This window comes from Sparus aurata, chromosome 17 (assembly GCF_900880675.1).
Source record: "Sparus aurata chromosome 17, fSpaAur1.1, whole genome shotgun sequence".
Taxonomy (NCBI): Eukaryota; Metazoa; Chordata; class Actinopteri; order Spariformes; family Sparidae; genus Sparus; species Sparus aurata.
This window is the reverse complement of record NC_044203.1, coordinates 15,037,202-15,059,551: the sequence shown is the minus strand read 5'-3', so window position 1 is coordinate 15,059,551 and position 22,350 is coordinate 15,037,202. Positions and strand designations below refer to the sequence as shown.

The 22,350-nt window shown below is 43.4% G+C and overlaps 2 protein-coding genes across 11 annotated transcripts in view; both read left to right on the top strand.

Moving 5' to 3' along the window:
- The window catches only part of cobl (cordon-bleu WH2 repeat protein), a 59,273-nt gene extending 43,365 nt beyond the window's left edge, over positions 1-15,908 (top strand). For 6 of the 7 annotated variants that reach the window (XM_030393990.1, XM_030393988.1, XM_030393989.1 and 3 more), the window contains 9 exons: positions 2,475-2,633; positions 6,069-6,390; positions 7,745-7,863; positions 8,014-8,205; positions 8,383-9,965; positions 10,100-10,333; positions 10,492-10,608; positions 12,715-13,002; positions 13,935-15,908. In XM_030393990.1, coding sequence (XP_030249850.1) covers positions 2,475-2,633; positions 6,069-6,390; positions 7,745-7,863; positions 8,014-8,205; positions 8,383-9,965; positions 10,100-10,333; positions 10,492-10,608; positions 12,715-13,002; positions 13,935-14,018 — 3,098 coding nt within the window. In that variant the 3' untranslated portion in view covers positions 14,019-15,908. The remainder of the gene's footprint in view (positions 1-2,474; positions 2,634-6,068; positions 6,391-7,744; positions 7,864-8,013; positions 8,206-8,382; positions 9,966-10,099; positions 10,334-10,491; positions 10,609-12,714; positions 13,003-13,934) is intronic. The other variant, XM_030393991.1, reaches the window with a different exon arrangement.
- A 3,367-nt stretch (positions 15,909-19,275) lies between these two features.
- The window catches only part of grb10b (growth factor receptor-bound protein 10b), a 75,025-nt gene continuing 71,950 nt past the window's right edge, over positions 19,276-22,350 (top strand). For 2 of the 4 annotated variants that reach the window (XM_030394048.1, XM_030394049.1), the window contains exon 1: positions 19,276-19,559. The gene's annotated coding sequence lies outside the window, so the exon portion shown is untranslated. The remainder of the gene's footprint in view (positions 19,560-22,350) is intronic. The other 2 variants (XM_030394050.1, XM_030394047.1) reach the window with 1 other exon arrangement.

The following is a 22,350-nucleotide window of genomic DNA, read 5'->3' as shown; positions in this document are numbered from 1 at the left end:
GGATTTGTTTCAAAAGCCACATACTCACAGTCCTTTTTGTCCTACATGCAACCTCAACTTCAACTTTTCGCATGCTGAGACTATAAACAAGATATTCTCCAGTGCAGCCTGAAAACGGTTTTTCGTTATACATGGGCAGAACATGTTTGGCAGTGAATGAATAGCTGGTATACACGTTAGGGCTAGACAACTACACCCTGCAGGTACAGTATAGGGTGGTGCCCTTGTGCTTGTATAGGCAGGGACAGAAATGTACACAGTACATTTATTAGTTTATTAGTTTGAGTTAGTCTGTCATTTAAGCAAAGTGCAAACTGTAGGCCGTTTGCAAGAGATCTTATTCTAGAGATGGACTGAGCCCAAAACTGACAGGCCTAGTGTGCACACACACACAAACCATGAAACTAAAAGTGAGTTACACTACAATATAGAATTATATATATTAGTATATTTTTATTCGACACCATTGCCTCTTCTACTGCCTCTTCAAACTCTTACAAAGCTTAAAAGTTCTGTGTGTATGCTTGAGCATGCATGGGTGTGTATGCTGTGTTTTAGCCAGGAAGAAACACATAATGCTAATATTTATGTCAACTTGAAATCAAGCTGGGGCGGCTGTAGCTCAGCGGGTAGAGCAGGTTGGCTAGTGACCGGAAGGTCGCTGGATCAGATCCCGGCTCCCTCAGGCTGAGCTGAGCTGCATGTTGAAGTGTCCTTGAGCAAGATACTGAACCCCAAATTGCACCTGAGGGCCCTGCGATGAGCTGACGACTTGTCCAGGGTGTACCCTTCGCCCGTAGGCAGCTGGGATTGGCTCCAGCAACAAACCCTGCGACCCCTTGGAAAAGGGATAAAAGCGGTTACAGACCATGACATGCCATGAAATCAAGCTTCAACAGAGGACAATAAAGTATTAATAAGTATCTTTGGATTTATAAAACCATCCAATCATTTTTTTAAATGTTTCAAGCTGAAGCAGATATGTCAGAGGAATATGCAAATCAGTGATTCCTCTTTAAATCTAGTTAACACATTCACATTCACTGGTTGATATTGACAAAGTGATATAGAGCTATTGTTTTTGAGACTGCGTCCACGTTAATCATAGTTTTATTGAAGTAGAATGCCTAAGGCTTCAGTGCAGTGTGTGTCTGTGTGCTTATTCAGAGAAACACACAGCAGCAATAATACGAGAGAAAATAACTGCAATCTAATTTTTTTAATAAGAAAAAAATGCATCTGTTTCAATGTATTGTGTGTGTGTGTGTGTGTGTGTGTGTGTGTGTGTGTCTGCTCCAGGAAGCTGTCAAGGTTATGATGGTGTTGTTTATCATCTCAGCCCTGCACACTGTTTCAGTTCCTTCCTAATGTCGACAACAGAGTAAACACATCGACAGCACCTGCTGACTAAGACACAGGCACACTGATGCATCACTTGTCTTATGAGAACATGTTGGCAGCTATATTTTAACAGTGAGTAAGTGTGCTCTTGCCCCAACAATCCAGTGTGTTATCCAGATTGACTTTGCCTTATTTGTCAGTCCACACTTCAGTTAACATCACCACATTCATTTTTGTAATGAAATACGGTTGAAACATGAGAATGAGGGCAGGCTATTGGATGCCAACACTAAATAAGAGTATGACTCTTTCAGTAATAATCACATGTAACATTTTATATTAACACAAAGATACTCTCTATCACTCACTGACATCACTTGGAGCTATTTTGCCTATAACTACAGTATTTCACGAAAGCTTTTGCATTCGTCTTTTCTGCAAATGTCTCGATTGTGGTAGATAAAAGTGGTCAACAGTGACAGCTGATTAAACTGCAATCTTATCTGCTTATCTATTTATTTAGAATTAATAGAAAATGTGTAACACCTGACAAGTTTTTATAAGCTAGATTTTACTGAATACTTAGAGCCCCAGTGGAAGAGTACATAACAAAGACATAAAACAGTTCCAATTCTACCACACATATAATGTTATTCTCAGGCATTTACTTTTTTCTTGGCTTGAAACTCCAGCTGATACTCTGCTAGACTTTTGTTGCCAAGGCTGAACCCTCCACTAAATACATGGTCAGGTAAATTGGAAAATTCCACAGGAGCAATGGTAAAAACCTGAACAAATAAAAGTACTGTAAACACTAGCTTACCGTACCTTAACAGTGATAACCTTCATGGTAGTAGACAAAGGAAGGAGTTCTGCCCACAGAAACTCAAACCAGAAAATCCGAGGATAAAGACGCCACTGTTTGAATACCAAGAACGCAGCACAAGAAGACAGAGGACGTTGCCAGAATAAATAAAAAACACAGATCTTGGTGATTACGTAACAGTTTCTGTGCTACTTTCAGTTTGCAAAAAAGTTTGCATGTACAATGTTTTTGTTTCACGTCCCATTTATTTTTTTTTACAAACATGACCATCAGTGCCTGCCCTGCCTGCATGCTGTTTCTCCTGCAGGAACCGCTGATCGACCAGCGCCACCCAAACCTCGTCGTTCCCCAGCCCAGGAGCCACCAGAGCTTGTCTTACCCCCTATCCCATCCTCCCCTCACATAGAGCCCACAGAAAGCAACTCCCCACAGAGTCCCGTGGAGGCAGAGGACGAGGCTCCCCAGTGTAGGTTCCAGATGGACCGCGTCTCCCTCTCCTTCGCTCTGGGGTTTTTTCTCTCCTTTCCTAGAAGCTGCTCTCCTGGTTTTCTAACTCAAATCTCCTTTGTCCCTCTCAGAGTTTGTATTTTTGCACCTATCTTTCACTGCCGATCCTGTTGATGCATGTGAATGCTGAACTCTGCCCTCACACATGCTTTCCATCTCACTCTTTCCATCAGCAACCCGGGGCAGCTGAGTTGTTAAGTGATACTGGTACCATGTGAGGTCAAGGTGCTTCATATCTATAAATGTCAACCCTTAAGCCATGTTATTTCTTGTTGGTCCAAAAGGTCAGGGCTGGGGTCAACCGCAATCAACTGGAGTGCCTTTTTGGTTGCATTAAAACCGTACATAGAATTATATTAGATGTATAGTGGAAGACTAGATGGCTGAAATACTATTATTCTGCATTTCACTGCTCTTTCTTTACGTCTAGGTTTTCCTCTGGATGCTGTGCAATGTTTACAATCTTTCCATCTCAAATCTCGTCTTTTCTTTTCTTTACTCCCTACCCCACACCCAACTTTGTAGTGTACTGCTGTGGGCCTGTGCGTCTGCGCTCCAAACACTCCTGAAGTCTCTGTCCGGCTCGACCCGTTCCTTCGTCCGGCAGTCCGCTTTCTTCAGTTCCCTTTGCTTCGTCTCCTCCCTTCTTCACCACCCTGCTCGCATTCTCTTGTGAAATTTTATACTGTTTCTGTTTTTCTCTTGTATTTGTTGTCATGGTCTTATTGCCATCAAAATTTGAATGGTCTCACTTCTATCACTTGCTTTCACTCGGTGTCACAGAACCTCACAGGAGCCACTTTGCAGCAACCTTTGTCTTTGTGATTCTTCGATCTGTTGAGGACACAAAATGCTCCAAGTGAAAGCAAGTTGTTCTCTCCAATCTCACTCTTAAAGCACTGTTGTTTCTCTGTTGATTTTCCTTTTTTTTGTCTTTTCTTTTCTTTTTTTTACAAATGAATGTACATACTGTTGGTGGTTTTGCATTTCAACTTGATCTGCTGGTTGTTATCGATTGTGCATGAGCTCAGAGCTGAGTTAAAAGTGGACACAGAATGTGGTCAGAGGACTGTACAGTGACAGATGAGCTAAACCATGGACGTATCAAGTTACCCTGTGATTGATGAGTGACATGCTGGGATGGGGCTATGAGGCAAGGCCATGTGATACCTATCAGCCAATATTTTGGTGATGTGATATCTGCAGATCGATAGTTGGGCAGTGTATGTTTCTCTCTCTGTTCCTGGTGTTGTTGCTTGGTTTCGAAACCTGAGAGGCTGCCTTTGGCAATATTATGGAAAGGGTGATCTATCAGTGACATGTTGCTTTTAGGTAGTGGTGACTTATGAATATCAAAGACAAAGGTAGCTCATCACAGTCTACGTAGAAAAGAGACCGGCACACCACATTGATTTGTTGTAAAACATTTGTTATTATTAGTGTGAAAGCTTACCGTTGCACGAATGCTTCAAAGCTTGTTTTTAAAATAATGGCTATGGATCCAGAATTACCCTTCTGTTGTTACGTCCTGTCTGAATAAGGGGTTAATTGTTTGGATCCAGAGAAAAAAAGTGATTTGGGGGATTTTTGGGCTGAAAAACTGCAATAAACCTGGCTTTAAGTCACAGTCGAGTCGCAGAACCAACTTGGTTACAATGATGAGCACTGTATTATTGCGCAAATATGCCATAAAAATGTGTGGTAGACTATAACAAGAAGATTGAACTCTTATTTTAATCTCATCTCTTGTTATGTACCATATGAATTAAACTATTGTGGTTTCACAGAATCTAATCGTTTTTCTGGGAAGTAGAATTTGAGATGATGGTTAACTTTTGGCTCTGATTACAGCATTGCACAAGGCAGATCTGGTTTTATTATTAATGTGAAATTTACAGTAATCCAGTTTTTATGTGAGGTATGATTTATCTTCTGCACGTAGGCCTGCTAAGCCGTTGAGTTGTGGTGCAAATGTGTTGCCTTGTAAGAGGATGTGTGCTTACTGAGCCTGTAGAGTTGACGGAGAACTCACTGTAAAGTCAACCTGTGTATGTTTGAAAGACATTTTTCAATTAAACAGTTGAAGACTGCATCACAAAAAGACTTGGGTTTGGCATCGTGCATGGATTGCCACAGTTAGACTTTGACAAATAACACGTCACGGTATTGATTTGCTTGGGACACTGTTTGGCTTTAACTGAAGCATGTGCCTAATCTCCCCTTAGTGCTGGAAGTTTTAGAACTGTGTGTGGATGTTAACCTGTTAAGCATATGTGTGTAAACATACGCAGGCATAAGACAGTGTGAGCATACATGCACTTGTCTGTGCATGTGTGTGTGTGTGTGCGTGTGTGTGTGTGTGCTGATTGTGGCTGTTGCTGGCATGACTAAGCTGTTGCTGGGAAGGCGCTGGGAGGACAGCCCTGTGAGTCATCACCACATCTCCTGGAACTGACTGTTCTCTCCACACCATTAGGACCGGGCCCAAAACTGACAGGCCTAGTGTGCACACACAAAGTCTCACACACACACACACACACACACAGGAAGACATATTGGAGCACAATAAATGCCCAAATACATGCACAGACTCACAGACACCTGATGTTATAAACCAGGTTGAACTTATTTTAAAGAATCCCCTGTTGAGTTTCCAGTGATGTGCATGCTGGCCAGGCTGCTGAAAACCCAACAAATGGTACATTGATTTTTATTCTCTTGGCCTAGAGTTCAATGAGATCAGTGACAGACTAAATAGGTTCTCCAAAACCCACAGCACTGACCAGAGCATGACTGTACTAAAGAGATGAGAGGGTTTGAAGCAGTACTATCTTTCACTGGAACCTTAAACAGTACTGTAAAAATCTAATTAAAAGGGTTTGTTTACAGTAAATCCACCCACAGATCATTAAAGCTGTTTTATCAAGCCGCAAGTGGTTGTGGTCCCGGCTTGCGTTTTTATATTTGGCCTGTGTTTTCTGGTTTGTGTGTGTGTGTTTGGTGGTGAATTTTGACGAAAATAATTCCTCTCCACGTTTTCTCCCCCCCCCCTTTCCTCCCATCTCTTGCTCGCTCTGCATCCTGTGCTTCTTTTCAAACAAACTCGGACAAATGGTGATATCAGATCATTCGGAAATGATTTGGTGTGTAATTTTTCTCTGCGCTTTCTCAGGTATCAAAAGTCTTTCAAGGTTTGTTGATTAAAGAAAATTTAAATAAGGCCGAAAAGTTCATGCATGGTGTGAGTAAAAACATAAAGCTTTTCACCATACACAACTTTTCCATTGGAAAGCCATTGTTTTTGATGTTGAGTTGCAACTAACAGTTGCTGACATTCTTAAAGGACAGTGATAACGCCCAGTACTGATGCTAAGATGTTCCTTTGCTCTCCCAGCTTGGCTCCACTCCATGCAGAGCTCCACAGTCACTGAACAGAAACCAGAAACTGAAACACCCGAGGAGGAGACCATGTCCTTGGGAAGCAGCAGCGGCGGAAGCAGCCTGCCAGACCAGGGTTACGCTGCCTCTGAGGGCATGGCAGAGGGCGAGGACTCAGGCTTGGTCAGCTCTCTATCTGACACCCAACCTACATCCCCAGATGGGAGTTTGTCTCTGGATGGGAGTAGCGGAGGCGGAGGAGAGAGACTGCTGGGACCAGTGCGGGACAATTCCAGTGACAGCGATGAGGGATGTGCCACATGGGGATCAAGACACAGGTAGAGAGGAGGTCATGGCAATCACAAATAGAGAACGCAGAAAGTGGCAGAGAGTATAATAAAGTTGAAAAGCACTTACTGTATATTATACATTTTAAGGTGTGATATTTGGCCATTCAGATGATAAAAGTCATATTTAGACATCTGCTTTGGCCTCAAGAGAATACGAATGACTCAGTGTCTACCTTACTCATTTGTCTCTCTGGCAACATGCTTCCTGGTATTTGCTTTTTGCAGATTCCAAGTACCTCAAATCTTCCCAATTGCTGTCACCTTTTATTTTAAAATCCATTTTAATAAATCCTGGTTTCCTGGCAGGCGAGATAATGCATGTGCCATTCAACTTGCAGTCGATTTGAGCCAACCAAACCACAGAGGACTAACACTTGCATGAAGATTATCAGTTATATTCTTGCATATGGCGATCGAGTACGGTATCACACTTGTATTTTTACCTGAAGAGTGAACTGTCGCTGTTTCAGCCAGCCATAGAAGTCTGTCCAAAGTCTTTAACTGTGCCAGCAGTCATAACCAAGAGCAGTTCCGGCCATGTGTTAAAACTGAGTTTTATCCAAAGCTGGCATCCTCAACTTTCAGTGCTGGGCTTTCATAGTTATGGTTCTAGGCCCGCTTTCAAAGGGCTTCGTGGAAAAATGAGTGCTGCCCCAGATCACTTTTCGCCTTTTAAGTTGTTGTGAACTGTTTATGGTAATGTGCCCAGACAGGGATTCTGGGATCGATGGTCTTCATCAGAGAAACCCTATGAATCCTGGGTCTGGCCTGATGTTTCTGGCCTCTGTGTATTCCAGGAAAGCACTGTAACTCCATTTTCTCAGAATCGTTGAGGAAAAGAGGACCAGTCCAAGACTCATTCTATTTGGTTTGGCCTTCTTGTTGCAATTTGTTATGGCTAATATGCCAGTAACCCATGAGAATGCTCTGCTGAACCCTTGAAGAGAGTGAAGGAAGTTTAAACTGTGGTAATAGTATCTTTACAGCTACATGTCTCAAAGCCAGCACGCTCCAGTAAAAATAAAATTCAACTTTGAACAAGCCAAAATATTTCAAACAAACACATTTGTTTTCTCTCTACTACTACTGAACTGTATTTAGCCTTTTGGTTTCTGTGGCAGATTAGTAACGGGAAGAGTGCTGGATTTAACAACAGCATCAAATAAGCAGTTCATAACAGCTGTTAGGTGGTGACTGTTAATAAAAAATTATGGAGTCATGGGTAGTGCTGTGTTGCGGCTGTCCCCATGCACTGATTTCTTGTTTGCATTACAAATGTAATGGGACTGTGTGCGTGTGTTTTAATGTCTTTATAACACTAATTTGTATGTACCATCCTCAGGGACAATGACATCAACCCACAGACAAAGTCAGGCAGGTTAAAGGACAGCTATGAAGATGACCCAGAGCTCACAGCCCAGCTCCATCAGACTTTGGCTGATTTTGAAGCAAACCTTGCAGGTGAGGAGGCATGCCATGGATTAGACATAGGTTTAAAACATTGACCACAGGTGACTGCTCCGAACTCTGTCAGTTTTGATCAGTTGTAGCCATGGAAATATTCCTAAAAAGTATTATCTCTTAACCCCTTAATCTGTTCCCCTTTTCCAGACCACATAGATATAGTTTCAGTGAAGAAGACTCCCTATACCATGTCCACAGACAGCAATGAGGTGCCAGTGTCTGTAGTGGACATGGATGTGCCAGTCACAGCCATAGATGAAGTACTGGAGGAATATGAGCATAACATTGTTGAAAGTGAGGGAAAGTCACTGACCAGGACTGAATCTGCTGGCAGCAAAGGTAAGAAGAACAGCAATCAATATCAATAGATCATACAGTAGCTGACATGTCACCAGCTATAGTTACCTTTAGAGGCATTTATTCAGGCTCAGTGGTATTAGTACAAGACAGTTAAAAACTTTCATGTATCTCATTTATATATATTTTTTTGGCTTTGCTACTTTTGTCTTACCACAGGTCCAGGCTTTGGTCGCCAGTCCAGCGAAGAGACAAAGAACAAAAACAACAATGCTTGTACAGCTGCTGACAGTAATAAAAGCCACAGTGAAAATACTACGCAGCCCAGTAAGTCAAAGGAGAAGAAGTCTAAAGGTGATAAAAAGGAAGGAAAGATACTAGAGACAAAAACAAAAGAGATCACTGACACCAGTGTTGTGAAAAAGGATAAACAAAGAACAACATCAGCAGTAAAATCTAATGCTGACCTGCAGAAATACAGCAAGAGCACTGAGATCAAACCTGATCCTGTGAAAAGTAACACTATGTCCGTTCAAGAGAAGAAACCTGTTCTTCCACCAAACATTCAGAAAACAGTGTCTACAGAAAGAGAAGAAGAGGTACACAGAGATAACCAAAATAACTCCAGCTCAAATGCTTTACATGGTAAAATCACTCGCAACGTCACATCACGCTTCGGTATGAAAACGTTCACTGTGGTCCCACCCAAGCCCGCCGTCTTACAAGCTGCTACGGGAGTGCCAGCTGCCACATCAACTGTCGGTGCCATTAGGATTGACGATCAAGGAAACATGGTGAGAGCGGGTATCTACAGGAACAAAGTGAGTGGCTCTTCAGAGCTGGGAATGAATAACAGTGAGGGGTCTCAACTTGTTGGAAAAGCCAAAGCTTTTTGGTGCTCAACTGAGAAACAAGAAAGTGAAGTTGCCCAGAACAGAGGTCTCATTGATAAGACTAAGGAGAGCACAGATGGCCTAAAAAGTACTCCTACTGCAATCTCAGAAACTACAATGAAGACCAGTAACGGTGAGGACCTGAAAGTGATGCAAACTCCACTTAATAAACCTGTGGAGAGACTCCAGCCTAAAGTGATAGTTGAAGAAGAAGCTAAAGAACCAGCGAAAAACATCAGAGTTGCAAAAGAGGAGCAGCTAGAGGTGGAGAGCAAGATTTCAGTGTCCAAGCCAATTAATAAACCAACCCTTCCTCCTCCTATCCTTCCAGACATGAGAAAAGACCTCTTTTTCCTCAAACCATCAAGAAGAACCTCAAGCCAATACGTGGCATCTGCCATCACTAAATACAGTAAGACCTCAGCTACACCCAGCTGTCACGTACCTGATTCCTCTGCCTCTTTGAGAACACAGACTGTTGGTTTCCAGAGATCAGGCCGGTCCATACAAGTGAATCCACACCAGTCTTCCCAGTTATCTTTGTCAGATAATAAGGAGAATGAATCCGCTTTTAAATCCAACCCTCCCGGCCCGAATAGGTCTATGAGCTTCCCGGAGTATGTGTCAGATAGCCAGAGGGATTTTGCCGAAGTGAGATCGGACAGGGGAGGATTTGGTAGTAGCGCTGGATCCATCAAAGGAAACTCTAATACACTGGAAACAGAAACAACCAAGAATAAGCGCTTTCAGTCCACTGGCCCCACCCAAATAAATATGACCGCCAATAATGACAGAGATAATGGTGAACATATTCTGCCCAGAAGCTCCAGCCCTGCCGAAAGGAGTCCTCCACATTCATCTGCCAAACCATCCGCAATCCCCAAGACTGTGTCACAAGGCCAGACAAGTGTGAGTAAAACATGTAGTATAAATACTGTATTTCATGTTGTGGGTCTCTTGAAAAACAAACATTTTAAATCGTCTTTACAGCAAAATTGTAACTGTTGTAAAACTGTACTTAATACTCCACATCTTGTCCTCAGAACACGAGAGACTTGCTGAAGGTAGACACGCGACCAACACCTGATGCGAAACCGCAGCCGTCTGTGACAGTGGTTGACAGTGGTGTGACGCCTGCGCCTCCACCCGTGACACTGTTTGGCCCAGTGAAAAAGTTCAGACCAGTCATTTGTAAATCTGTTGAGAAAGACACGTCTCTGCACACCAGCCTGATGGAGGCAATTCAGACAGGCGGAGGCAGGGATAGGCTCAAGAAGGTGAGATCAAAATAAACAAAGTGCAGCACCGCAGTGGAATCTACCCAAACAACAGTAGTACAATTACACCATTTGCTTAAATTCAGCACAGTCTGAATGATTGTGTTGTCTGGAGGAGGAAAAAAGGGATTTTGATTTTCTTTCAATTTTCTTTTTAGATGACCACACCTGGTCCCAGCAGCATGAAGACAGCATCTTATGTTGAGGAGGAGAATGAGAGATCTGCTCTTCTGGCTGCAATTAGAGCTACGACCACCTCCGGACGGCTGAGGAAGGTAAAACTCTCTCTTGGCTATGTACACAATATCACTCCATGTCTGTCAGTATCAATGGGGGTGGTAGCAAGTTTAAACCCGACCCTAAACGTCATAACAAAACAATGACTGCATGTACGTGCACACTAGTTTTCCACTAATATTCAGAATACCATATTACAAAAGTACAAGAGTCACGTAAACATATTCCATTGAGAATTTCTAACTAAGGCCTTATTACGAATGTCACAATTTTTGATTAAGACATGTGGGATGTGCCAGTATTATTCAGGTTGTAGGAGCATTCTTGGATATCAACAGCTTTTGGGGTATGCAGAAATATTGCAGTATAAACACTGACCTTTTCAAGATGGTGGCTGAAGGAATGAAAGAGGGAAGCAAGCAGTGTTCATTAATTGGAGTTGCATGCACTGCTGCATGTAAACAGGAATATAAGTAGAATATTCATTTTCTTTAGTGAAGTAAGCAGCTTTGTAGGAATATCGTCATTTTGTGCATGTTAACCAGAGCCTGACTTTTTTAAAGAGATTATGAGGCAGAGAAAGAGGCTTGGGGTCATTTACAATTTTTACATTCCGAGTGAACTTTAACTGTTTGAGTGCACAGATGTCATTTTAGAAACTGTAAATTATCCTGCCCCTGTTACATATCTTTGTAACCACGTTTCAGCTGTGCCCAAAAAGACCGTCAAAGTGAACGGCAGTCTGGGCAAGCTCCTCGACACTCCCTCAACAGTAGGAGGGGAAGCCCCCATCACCGCAACGAGGAGTCATTTATCAAGTTTTATTTCAGTTTTGTTTTCTGCCATTGTGCTTTTGGAACAGACGTTTGGAAAAGTGGACTGAGTCACATTTTGAGTGAATGTTGTTTGAACTTATTCTGACGAATAGTTAGAAAGAAAGAAAAAGAGGATAACGAATTATTTCTACATGCTGGCAAGAAAAGACTGATTAAAATGGGGGCTCCACAGCTCTGGCCACCAGTCTGGGGCCTTGTGCTTAACCTAGTGAAAAGGTTTGCAGTTAATTCTACTCTAGGGATCATCTCAAATTTGTGTATATCGGCCGATGTATCAACCGAAATATGTTGGAATTGTGTTACTCCTAATATCGGCATCGGCCCCAAAAATCAAGTATTGGTTGAGCTCTTAGTTAATGAGTATACCATGCACTTTCAGTCTTCTCAAATGGCCCCTTAAATGTATCCACACTCTTCTAACAAATGTTAATTCTTTACTTTTAACACATTAACAATAATGCTTTTTAGACAAGCTAGGTAATTTCTTTAAAGACACTCGTGGTCCCCAGGAGGTGAATCCGAATTCCTTTGTTGAGTGCACTTTACTGATTTAGTATTAACCACCAAATGTTAGCATGCTAATGCTCTAAACTAAGACCGTGAACATGAACATCATACCTTCTCAACATCAGGATTACAATTTTGTCATAGCACTTTAGCATATAGTACAACCTCACAGAGGGTGACTGTAAGCTCTTGTTCGACTCAGAGAGCAAAGACGTGTATTTCTTACGCAATTATAAGAAGCATGTTTAGAAGGAATTTCGAATGTTAAACTCTTTTGAATTACAAATTGTGAGCCAGTTAGCAGCTCACACAAACATGTATGAACCAGGTTATGCAAGCATGGGTGTCTTTTTCCGTCCCTCCGTGTGGACTGTGAGCTGTGGTTTGCTGTCATGTAAGGACGCATGTGGAATGAAAGGGGCAGAGAACGTGCCGCTGTAGCCGAAACATCTGCGGTTCTATTCTGGAGGTTTCTTACCAGAACTGGAATCTCAGGAATGCTGCGCGCCTAAATCGGACTCAGAAACTTTGTGCCTCTTAAAAAAAGCAAAAGTAGATAAATAAATAAAACACAATGGAAGTACAAAAATAAGCAAGATAAAATCATACAAATGTGCAAAACAGAAACAGCTGCAGAAAGATTAGAACAGAAAAGAATTTGTGTGTGCGTGTGTCAGATGTTAGATACACTTGTGGAAGGTCTGGCGCTCGAGTTCAAATGCACTGATGTGAGAGCAGCTGGCCCCTGCCTCTGTTTATGTGTCTAGAGTTACCATTGTCTCACCTCTTTGTGTCCTCCAGACCAAATCTGAGGCTGCTGATGAGCTTGAGAAGTTCAGGAAGGCTTCTGTGGAGGAGAGCAGTGCAGGCCCTCCCCCCTCTCCCTCCTTTCCCTCCCCTCCCGTCTTTACCCCACCACCGCCGCTGCCGCCCACGAATGCACCTCCACCTCCTCCCCCTTTCTTGCCCCAGGCTAAGCCGAGCACTCTGGCACATCCAAGTGCTAACGCCCCCGTGAACCCTGCTTTGGCCAGGGAGGCTATGCTGGAGGCCATTCGCTCTGGATCTGCTGCAGAGAGGCTAAAAAAGGTAAGAACACGGAAAAAAAACAGCAACCGTTCACACCACAGAGTCAAAGTTAGTTCTGCAGTTGCTTCAAGAAAACACAACAATAAACTCTTCATCACACATGTCGCTTCGGTTCAAATTACACTGCTGTCGATCTCATCTGCAAAACAGGGAAATAAAAACAAAGCAGGAGCAAAGTAAAATTTAGCATCGTAACAGCAACTGATGGATATCATATTGATAGGATTTTTCAGTTTTTCTCATGAGTCTTGGTTCACAGGACGCCTTAATTTCACCCAGCCAGACTATTATCAAGGAGAGAGTGAGAGAGAGAGAGTCTGTCATAAAAATGGGCAGAGACAAAGCAGACAGAGGCAAGAAAGCCAGTGACAGCAACAGAAAAGCATATGATTTGAAGTAGCGTCCTCTCTTCACATCTTCAGTCTGGTTTCTCACGTCTCGCCTCGTTGGAAGACATCACTGGCAGAACAAAGCCCTCCTGTGGTGCAGCAGCCGGGAAACTAGAAATGAATTGCAGATTGTAACACATTCGCAGATTCATCTGACAGCCATACTGTACCACTGTGAGAATATTTCTAAGAAGATAAAGTTCATTTTCAGGTCAGCAGCTGTGTGAAATTACAATTGCCAGAAGCATTTTTTTTTTTTTGCAGTATTATTTTCCTGTCATTTCAATCAGACAGAAACAACTGCAGAGACCGAAAAGTTTTAGGAGGAGAGAAGTAATCAAAGAATTCTCGACCGCATATCTTTTCAGTTCTGATGAGGTAAAAAAAAGTTAACTAATAAGATCTTTCGAGTTTGGGTGATTTTTTTCTTTCAGCATCCAGACACCACAGACATTTTCTTCTCTTCGTGCCAAGAACTATTACTCCCGTCATCACTGAGAGGGGGGAACTGTAAACGTGACGTGTTGTGTCTCTGTCGAACAGGTCGCTGTGCCCAAAAAGACCGTCAAAGTGAACGGCAGACTGGGCACAATCCAAGCAAGCTCCTCGACACTCCCTCAGCAGTAGGAGGGGAAGCCCCCATCACCGCAGCGAGGAGTCATTTATCAAGTTTAATTTCAGTTTTGTTTTTTGCCATTGTGCTTTTGCAACAGACGTTTTGGAAAAGTGTACTGAGTCACATTTTGAGTGAATTTTGTTTGAATCTTTCTGAGGAATTATGAAAAAAAAAAATAAAGAGGATAAAGAATTATTTCTACATGCTGTCAAGAAAAGACTGATCAAAAGGGGGCTCCACAGCTCTGGCCACCAGTCTGGGGCCTTGTGCTTAACCTGATGCACTAATGCTTAAAGACTGTAGTATAAAAGGGATATGTCGCTCTCTTGGTAGCCAAACACCAGTAGCATCTGTCTGATAAAGGTGTTGCAGGTGAAAAGGTTTGCAGTTAATTCTACTCTCAGATCTCAGATCAGATCACTCAGTAAGCTTCATTAACACTGTCTTGCTGGGAAAAGTCCATCCTGTGTCCATCTCCATAACAAACTGCTGTTCCTGAACATATCTTGCCACCTGTACTTGAATTCAGTAGTTTTAACTGGAAATTTGTACAAAACTGTGTGCCAATGAAAGCAAATATAGATGGTTTATGATACTTTAGATCTTTCTTTTTTTTTTTTTTTTGCTCTGATCATTTTTTTTAATCTAAGTTATGGATGCCTTATATACTGTTGCTCAGTCAGTGTTATGTGAATGGTGTTTGATGTAACAATTCTGTATGGGTATCTGTTCTGTTGGATATGATGATGTTTCCAGATTTGAACTACTCCACGTCTGTTCAACAAATTAAGATAACACTTCGGATTGATCCACTGACAATGTCTGATTTTTTTAAGGTGTAATATTAAATCCAGATCTGGTCCGTAATGCCAACTTCTGCAGTTCTTGGCTCTGAGGGAGGCGTAGGATGGTGGTGACAGACTCGTGCCTGTTTGCTCAATGTGCTCCTGTTTTAGTCTCTAACTTTAATTTGTGCTGCTGTTAAAGACCTAAAGACATTGTTATACATGATCGATGCCCTGCAGAGACTTATACTTGTACAGTAGAGATATGACTGACCGTGCCTTTGATGTTTGACTATATTGGAGATGAGCCTCTCTTTTTCTGGTCATATCAATATTTTTGAAGCACTGTTATTAAAGTATATCGGTGGTGGATGCCACCAGGAGCGAAGAGATTATTTAATGAATAAACTAGTCACTACTATTAAGTAGTGTCCAATACAAACAGGCAGTTGTAGGAAAGCAGTTGTTTAGTGTATCAGTGGCCTTGATTTTAGGTAAGTGTTATTGCGTCTGCTCCTCTGTAGGTGAAGTTTACAGTGTGGAGTAGTTATGGCGAGAAGGAGGGTGGACCGCTGCCATTAAATGGTATGGTTATGAATAAAGTAGCCTAATCGTCTTACATATTCAGGTGTAAATACTTGCTGCTTTGCATTGTCAGATTAATCTGAGTAAAAGGAGTTTAGATTTTATTTCAACTTTTGCTCAGTTTTCAGCACTTGCTCAATATTTTACCGATTGTTTAATGTTTTATCGAGAGAGTGAAACCCTACAAGCTTTTCTGTTTGTCCACCGACCTCCCCCCCCCCCCCCCCCCCCCCCACTCAGCTTAGAAGGGGTTGCTTCACGTCTGCTTCCACACACAATAGCCTGCAGCACATCGTAGCATTGTATATTTTGTAAACTAAAGAGAGATCTCCGGCGAGAAAGACTTGATTAAACTCTTTGATAGAGAGGCCGTTTCACTGATAGTGTGAACATTTTATAAGCTATTGCTTTATAAGTTTTAAGTGCACATTGTGTTTTTGTTTTTGTTTTGTTTTTTCCCTGGGAAGGTTGCACAACTGTTTTTGTCTACCTAATTTTTGATTCAATAAATCATTTTGTAATCAAGTGAAAGACATGCCTGTGTTTTCACCTTATTTACCCCCAAAGTTTGCATCTTCCCCTCTCAAATTAGACAAATGTTCAGCAGATGGTAGCGTGAACCTTGACCTGGAAAGCATCACTCTGATGTGCCCTTGCCATTCCCAGCACTGTGGCTGCCTGTAGACTGTGGTCATCCTGCTGTCCTTATGAAATATATTGCAACCTCTCTCTCTCTCTCTCTCTCTCTCTCTCTCTCCTTTCCTGCCACACCACAGATGAGCTACTATTCCGGGCAGCAGCTCATGGCCCTGACTCATCACCATGTGGTCACACAAAATGACTCTCACAGAACTTGAACCTAACCTGCATTCCTGAATCCTGAAACACAAGTCATTGTGCCCCCTCCATCTTTTCCCCAGAAGCGATCGAACGCTGCAAATATCCACACGAGTCGCGGCGTTAACAGCGTCTTAAAGAGAAAATCTCGGGTGAATTGCCGTAAAACTGCACACTTTTCACTGACTCACTCAATCACAAACAAATACTAGTTCTATCTTCTATTGAGTGCAGGGTGCCCCCCTATACAAGGTCAATTGCTGCACTTTCAGTGCCTCGTTTCCACAGATCTTTACTGACCAGTGCAGCATGATGTTAAGTCAGTTTTAGCAGTGGAACGAGTTGGAGTGCATATCTTGGCTCTGTTGGCCGGGGAAGAATTCCCGCAGTGGACCACAGGCTCTTTTGTGGGTCAGAGTCCATGCTCCCTCTACAGCCATTCTAATCTGCCTTACAAATCTCCGAAGGGCGTGTGTGTGGGTGGGTGTGAGTGGTATTTTTGTTGTGAGTATGGTACGTGAGCTTGCGCCTGTGTTATGGTTCCAAACCATTCTAACCATACCGGCAACGTAAACAACCTCCGAATCAAGGATTACCAGAACATCGCACCACAAAATACGGATAATAAAAACAGAAATGAATCCTTTTAGGTTTGGCCCCGCGCCTTTACCAACCTTATTGGTAAGTGTTTATTTGTTGCCATAACAGTTTCACATGGAAACCTGACCTAACTAATAAAATGTTGAGCATTTAATCATACTTTGGATCACAACAGACACTCAAATGTGGCTTTTTTTTACTCCCAAGTTGAGTAATAAATTGAGAAAGTGCTCAACTCCCCTCTATGGCACACTCACTGTGAGACTCTTCAGTGAGGGCCATCCACTGACTGCCTTGGCTTATATTACACAGCTTTGTTAGTCTCGACTTATGAGTGATGGACAGACACGGCGACTATCAGCGGGGGTTTGTATTGACTTTGTTTTTCTAATGTTGGCCGGTCTACCCTGTATCTTATCAATCAATCCGCACAAAGGGCCTGTGTGATGCTGAATGTCTGATGAGGTGGAATCAACATAATGTGTGTGTAGATTATGTCTCAGTCTCACAGGAGGAATGCTGCTGACACCACTATGACTGACGTGATGTGTATTTGTGTGTCGGCCTGTGTGTGTGATGCCAGTCGCTGCACAATGTCTGCTCTTTTTGAAGTGTATTTCAGTTTAAACACCAAGGAGACGCAGTGTGAGCACCCTGTTGTCCTGATCCAGACACACACACACACACACACACAGCTCAGGACTCATGACCTCGTGCACTTTCAGACTCCCACAGCGTTTTCCCTCCAGTGAAGCTGAAATATCACGGGCGGTGTGAAAGATGAACTGTCATGTATGTCACAGTGCTGTTGGGTTCAATTCAAGTCAATGCCTGTGGTGCATGTCATTCCTCCGGGCTCTGTACAGGTGGTGGAAATCCTTGTACTTTTATTATGGGTGATTTCATATCGGCTCAGCCAGGTTATTTAGGAGGCCAAGTCTACTTTCAGACGGCTGATACATTTCTGTGTCTTTGCTTTTTTTCCCTCACCCTTCTGTAAAATGCAATCGCAAATAAAAACGAGCACATTTTGGCTGTTTAAAGCACAATAACAGCTGATTTTATGTGATGAGGTAAAATAATCATTTTGAGTGTATATATGTCTACAAATACGTGATTAACATTGATGTAAATTTGGATGGGAAAAGAGAAGTGCTTGAATTTGACTACAGACAAGGTGTAGGAACGATGCTCCTCCGTGTTAATGTTTTATTAACCTCTAACCTTATCAGTGACACTTGAGCTGAGCGTACACCTCTTGATGTTGCTCTCAGTCACATAAACATCCGAAGGTCTTATGCAATAACCCTCACAAGGCTCAGAGGGATAAACACAACCAGGGAGGTGACTGTGGTGCAATGAGATTTGAACCCCTCCTGAGCAATAAACATACCTCACAGCCACCGGTGTTTGAATTTCTGATCGTACTTGTTGGAGCAGAGCGTCTAATTAAAAGTGAAGCTTTGTCACATGGCACATCATAACAGGAGACTCGCAGTGTCGCCGCCTCGGTTTACCATTCCAGTCTTTTCAGTCTAACAGCCAGTAAACACACACAGTCCGTCGCCCTGTTTATTCAAAACATTTACCTTACATGCATTGTTTTAACAGTGTCACATGTTTTAAAGGTATTGAGGAATAATCAGTTGGCAAAAATGAAGAAACTGAAGAAAATGTTTTAATTATTATACAGGCCTACTATTAAGTTTGGCAACAAGACATGATAACCACCATCAAGGACTGGTACATTTACAACAAATGAACCTTAACTTGATAGTTATTTAACTGTAAACAAGCAACAAAATGCTTAGGTTTAGTTTAAATGTTTATGAACATCACTTGCAACTTTATAATGGTTCATAAAGCAGTGTGTTGTGTGTTGCTGTTGTGAAATAACTACCATCTAAAGTTGAATTAGCAGTACATCTACCATTCTTTTAATGATGGTAATTAAAAAGTGTGGTCTTAACTTTTAACCGAGATAAAAACTTTATTGGTTGTTGTTTGATAACACAGTATTTACAATGCAACAGATCCATAGAAAGATGCAGCCCGTTTAACGTTTAAAGTCAGTCTAAGCCATTAAATAAAATCATTTCAATGTTTCTATTGGTGCTGTGAACACACTAAGAGCACCTAATGAGGGTCGGAGAGAAATCATTTGCCTTCCATCAAAACAATGTTTGAAGAGCTTTTTCGACACAACTCAACCACTCGAACATACAACCTGTGAAGAATCGTGCACAGTCACACACACTCTGCAACAGAGCTCCGTGTGTTTATAACAGCACCCGCTGAAAAGACAGCTCTTCAAAAAAAAAAAAAAGCGGAATCCCGTGAACACGCCCTTATTCCCATAAGACGTGAACGCCGCATTAATCACCCCTCGCTCGTGGGCGTGGTCTCGCCTGAAGAGGGAGGAGTTGTTTGTGTGCGCGTGTGTGTGTGTTTGTGTGCGTGTTGTGTGCGTGTGTGTGTGTGTGTCCTCCCCGGCCGCATGAGATGAGCTGCCTGCAGTCTTTGCGGCCACTGTTTTCGCCTCCTCCTCCTCCTCCTCCTCCTCATCATCCGCCACCTCCTCCTCCTCCTCCACCTCCTCTCCTTGCCTCTGTCTATCTGTCCAGTCCGGGAATGTTGACCACCGTGGCCTGATCCGCTGCTGCCGACTGTCCCTGCATCTCCACTGCCACTCTCCGTGTTTGTCTCTGACGGCAGTAGTCTTCCTCCAACTGATCCGGCTGTGAGGTGAGTGCATGCTGCCGGGATGAAGACGCCGTTCTCGCGCTTCACCGGTTTGTGTGTCGCTCTCTCTCTCTCTCTCTCTCTCTCAGTGTGTGTGTGTGTGTGGTGTGTGTTTTAAAAGTCCACGGGGAGTGGTGGGCAGCGGGCGCGTGTGCTAAAAGTTTAATGTGCAGTTGTGATGACACGCGCTGTTCTGCGGGTTTCGGAACACACGTGCGCACTGCGCGTACCCGTCCAGCGGGACCCGGGCTCCGCGCTCTCCTCTGTGACATCCACTCATTGAACTCCGAGGACAAGTTTATTGTTGCAGTCGAGTCTGAATTAACTTGTGTGTTTTCTCGTCTCCTCGTGGACAGGGGGTTTAAAGCTGTTTACGCTGTTCCGGGTGTTCGTGCGCGTGCATTCCCCCCGAACCTATCCGGATAGTTTGACTGATCGCGGGTCTGTCTCCGAACAGTATTTTGATCCCGACAGCCTGCCTTGTTTACAATTGCGTAACAGCAGTCTTCAGTGGCCCATAGCCTACTTTCTATCCAGTAGGACTCCAGATCCCCGCGTTGCGCCCCCACCCTCCCAGCCGCAACTCAATTCTGTGAGAGTTTCGCCAGTCTCGCCTTATCGCCTTATCCTTTTGGCAGCGTTTGCTTTGGGGGTGGGGTGGGGAGAAGGGGCGGGGGAATTGGCGTTTTCCCAGGGATACTCATGTAGCCCCACTGCAGTGGTTCCCAAAGTGAGCTGCGAGGACCCCTAGGGGGGTCTTTTGGGTGGGCTCCAGGAGGTCCCAAGTAAGTTGTGTAGGAGCCATGGGCGGCGGAACCACAATGAGGAGGAAGAAGTTTGTGAATCATGGAGCAGGACAGCAAAAAGTGCTGTCGGTGTGCTTGTAAGCAAGTCTGTATCAGTGTCCCAGAGGGAGTGTGCTGGGAAAGTCTCATCAAACCGGGCTGCATGATGTGACGATCTTAAGGAACCCCTCGCCCGCTCATTGTTCGGTTGTACAGTGCCTCGAGAGGCTGCGTTCAATGATGGTGAGGGTAAAGCGAGGAGGAGCGAGCCTGATCATTATCTAATCTAACTTAATGTGGAAACGTCTTGACAAAGCAGCTCTTCATGGATGGTCTGATCCGCCGTGTCATGTGGGAACTCTTCCAAATCAATTTCTTTATGGGCTGCATGTGGTCTCTGCAGAAAAGTTGCATAAGCACCCAAATTTATAATTCCGGGAGCTATCGACGTCGGCCCGTGTGTCGGGAATGCAGATGAGAGCTCACAGTGGGGAACGTGGAGCTAGGAAGCTGGAAGGATGCACGCTGGTAAGACCTTTCTAGGTACTGTCAGTGCACAGTTTAAAGGGGAAAACCTGTTGAAATGTCAAGATAACAGTCTCTCCCGGTCAATAATGTAGGATAGGCCTAGATTTGGGTCTGTCAGCTGCACAGGCAGAGCTATTGATCCTCCATTACCACAGGTGGAACCTGTGTGATAAAGGAAACGCTGGATAAAACCAAGCCGTAGGGGTAATTTATATTGGATGAATTAAAATCCTGTATACTTATATGTAAATGCATCTTGCCAACCTTTTATATTCCACTCAACTTGGCAACACTGGAGCTCTTACATACTGCACATGGGCCTCTGTATGTTAGCCTCCAAAGGGTGGTTGAACGCGAAGTAGCGCGATCACGTGGCTGCAGCTGCCACATACAGTCCAAAAACATGCTATAGTGGTGTCTCTTCAAGCACGTGATTCTTCTGACACGCTCTCATTCATAACCAAAGGAGGATCTCTCTTTTCCTTGGCCCTGCCCATTATTTCCTGCTTTTTCTTTCATTTAATTATGTTGTGGTCACATCTCTGTGCACATGGCAACCGCTCTAGTTGCGGTTTCTTTCACCCCCTCAGCACCAGTCCTGCTATTTCAAGTCCATGCTCAGTAAGCACAGGCATGACGGGGCATGAACTCTGCAAGACGACAGGCTGCCAAGAGGCTGCTGACTGCACATATCGCACATAATTATACTTGGAATAAGCTATACTCAACTTGCTCGTCAGACTTGTGTGTTTTTGTTTTTTGGAGAATCTGAAATGCACTTTTGGTTCTGCTGCTCATACCCCACTGGCTTTTGATAGAAATGCTGCACGCTTTGCAGTAATCACCCCAGAGGTTTGTCGCATCAACCAAAACCTGAGCCTCATTTTTTAAACTTGAGCACTTTTCTTGATTTACAAATGCACATGACTCTGTGTGCATATAATTTCAGCTGCCGTCCGTAGGGGAAAAACATATCCTATTAGCTGGTATTGGTGGTATAAGAGCTTGTGGCCGTGCTCTAGACAGCATTCCATTGGGTCTTGCGTCAGCCAGCAGTCATTCAGCACTGGTTAGTCTAGGCTTATGCACTGTTAATACCCCGTCCCTGATGTCATGACACCATTAACCCAAACCTGCTGGGGGACCTAAGCACAGTTCATGTCAGTAGACTGACTCTGCCTGGATCTCAAAGCAAAGCAACTTCACCCTCTGAAGCAAAAAGCTCAGCTGAGCTGTCAGTGGTCAAAGAAGAGAGAGACTGTTATCTGTTTTTATGGCTAAAGTTTGTACTAAGTTGCATAATCGGTGTAATTTCTAGAAACTCCTCTGTTATTGTTGGGGTTCGTGTTCTGCATTGGCTTCACTCCCCATACTTGGCCTCAAAGCAAGCTACAAACCTTTGCATTTGAGCTGTATAAATTGCTTTTTAACCACAGGTTAACAGTTCCCATGACTAATGTGACCACTTACTGTTGACAGCA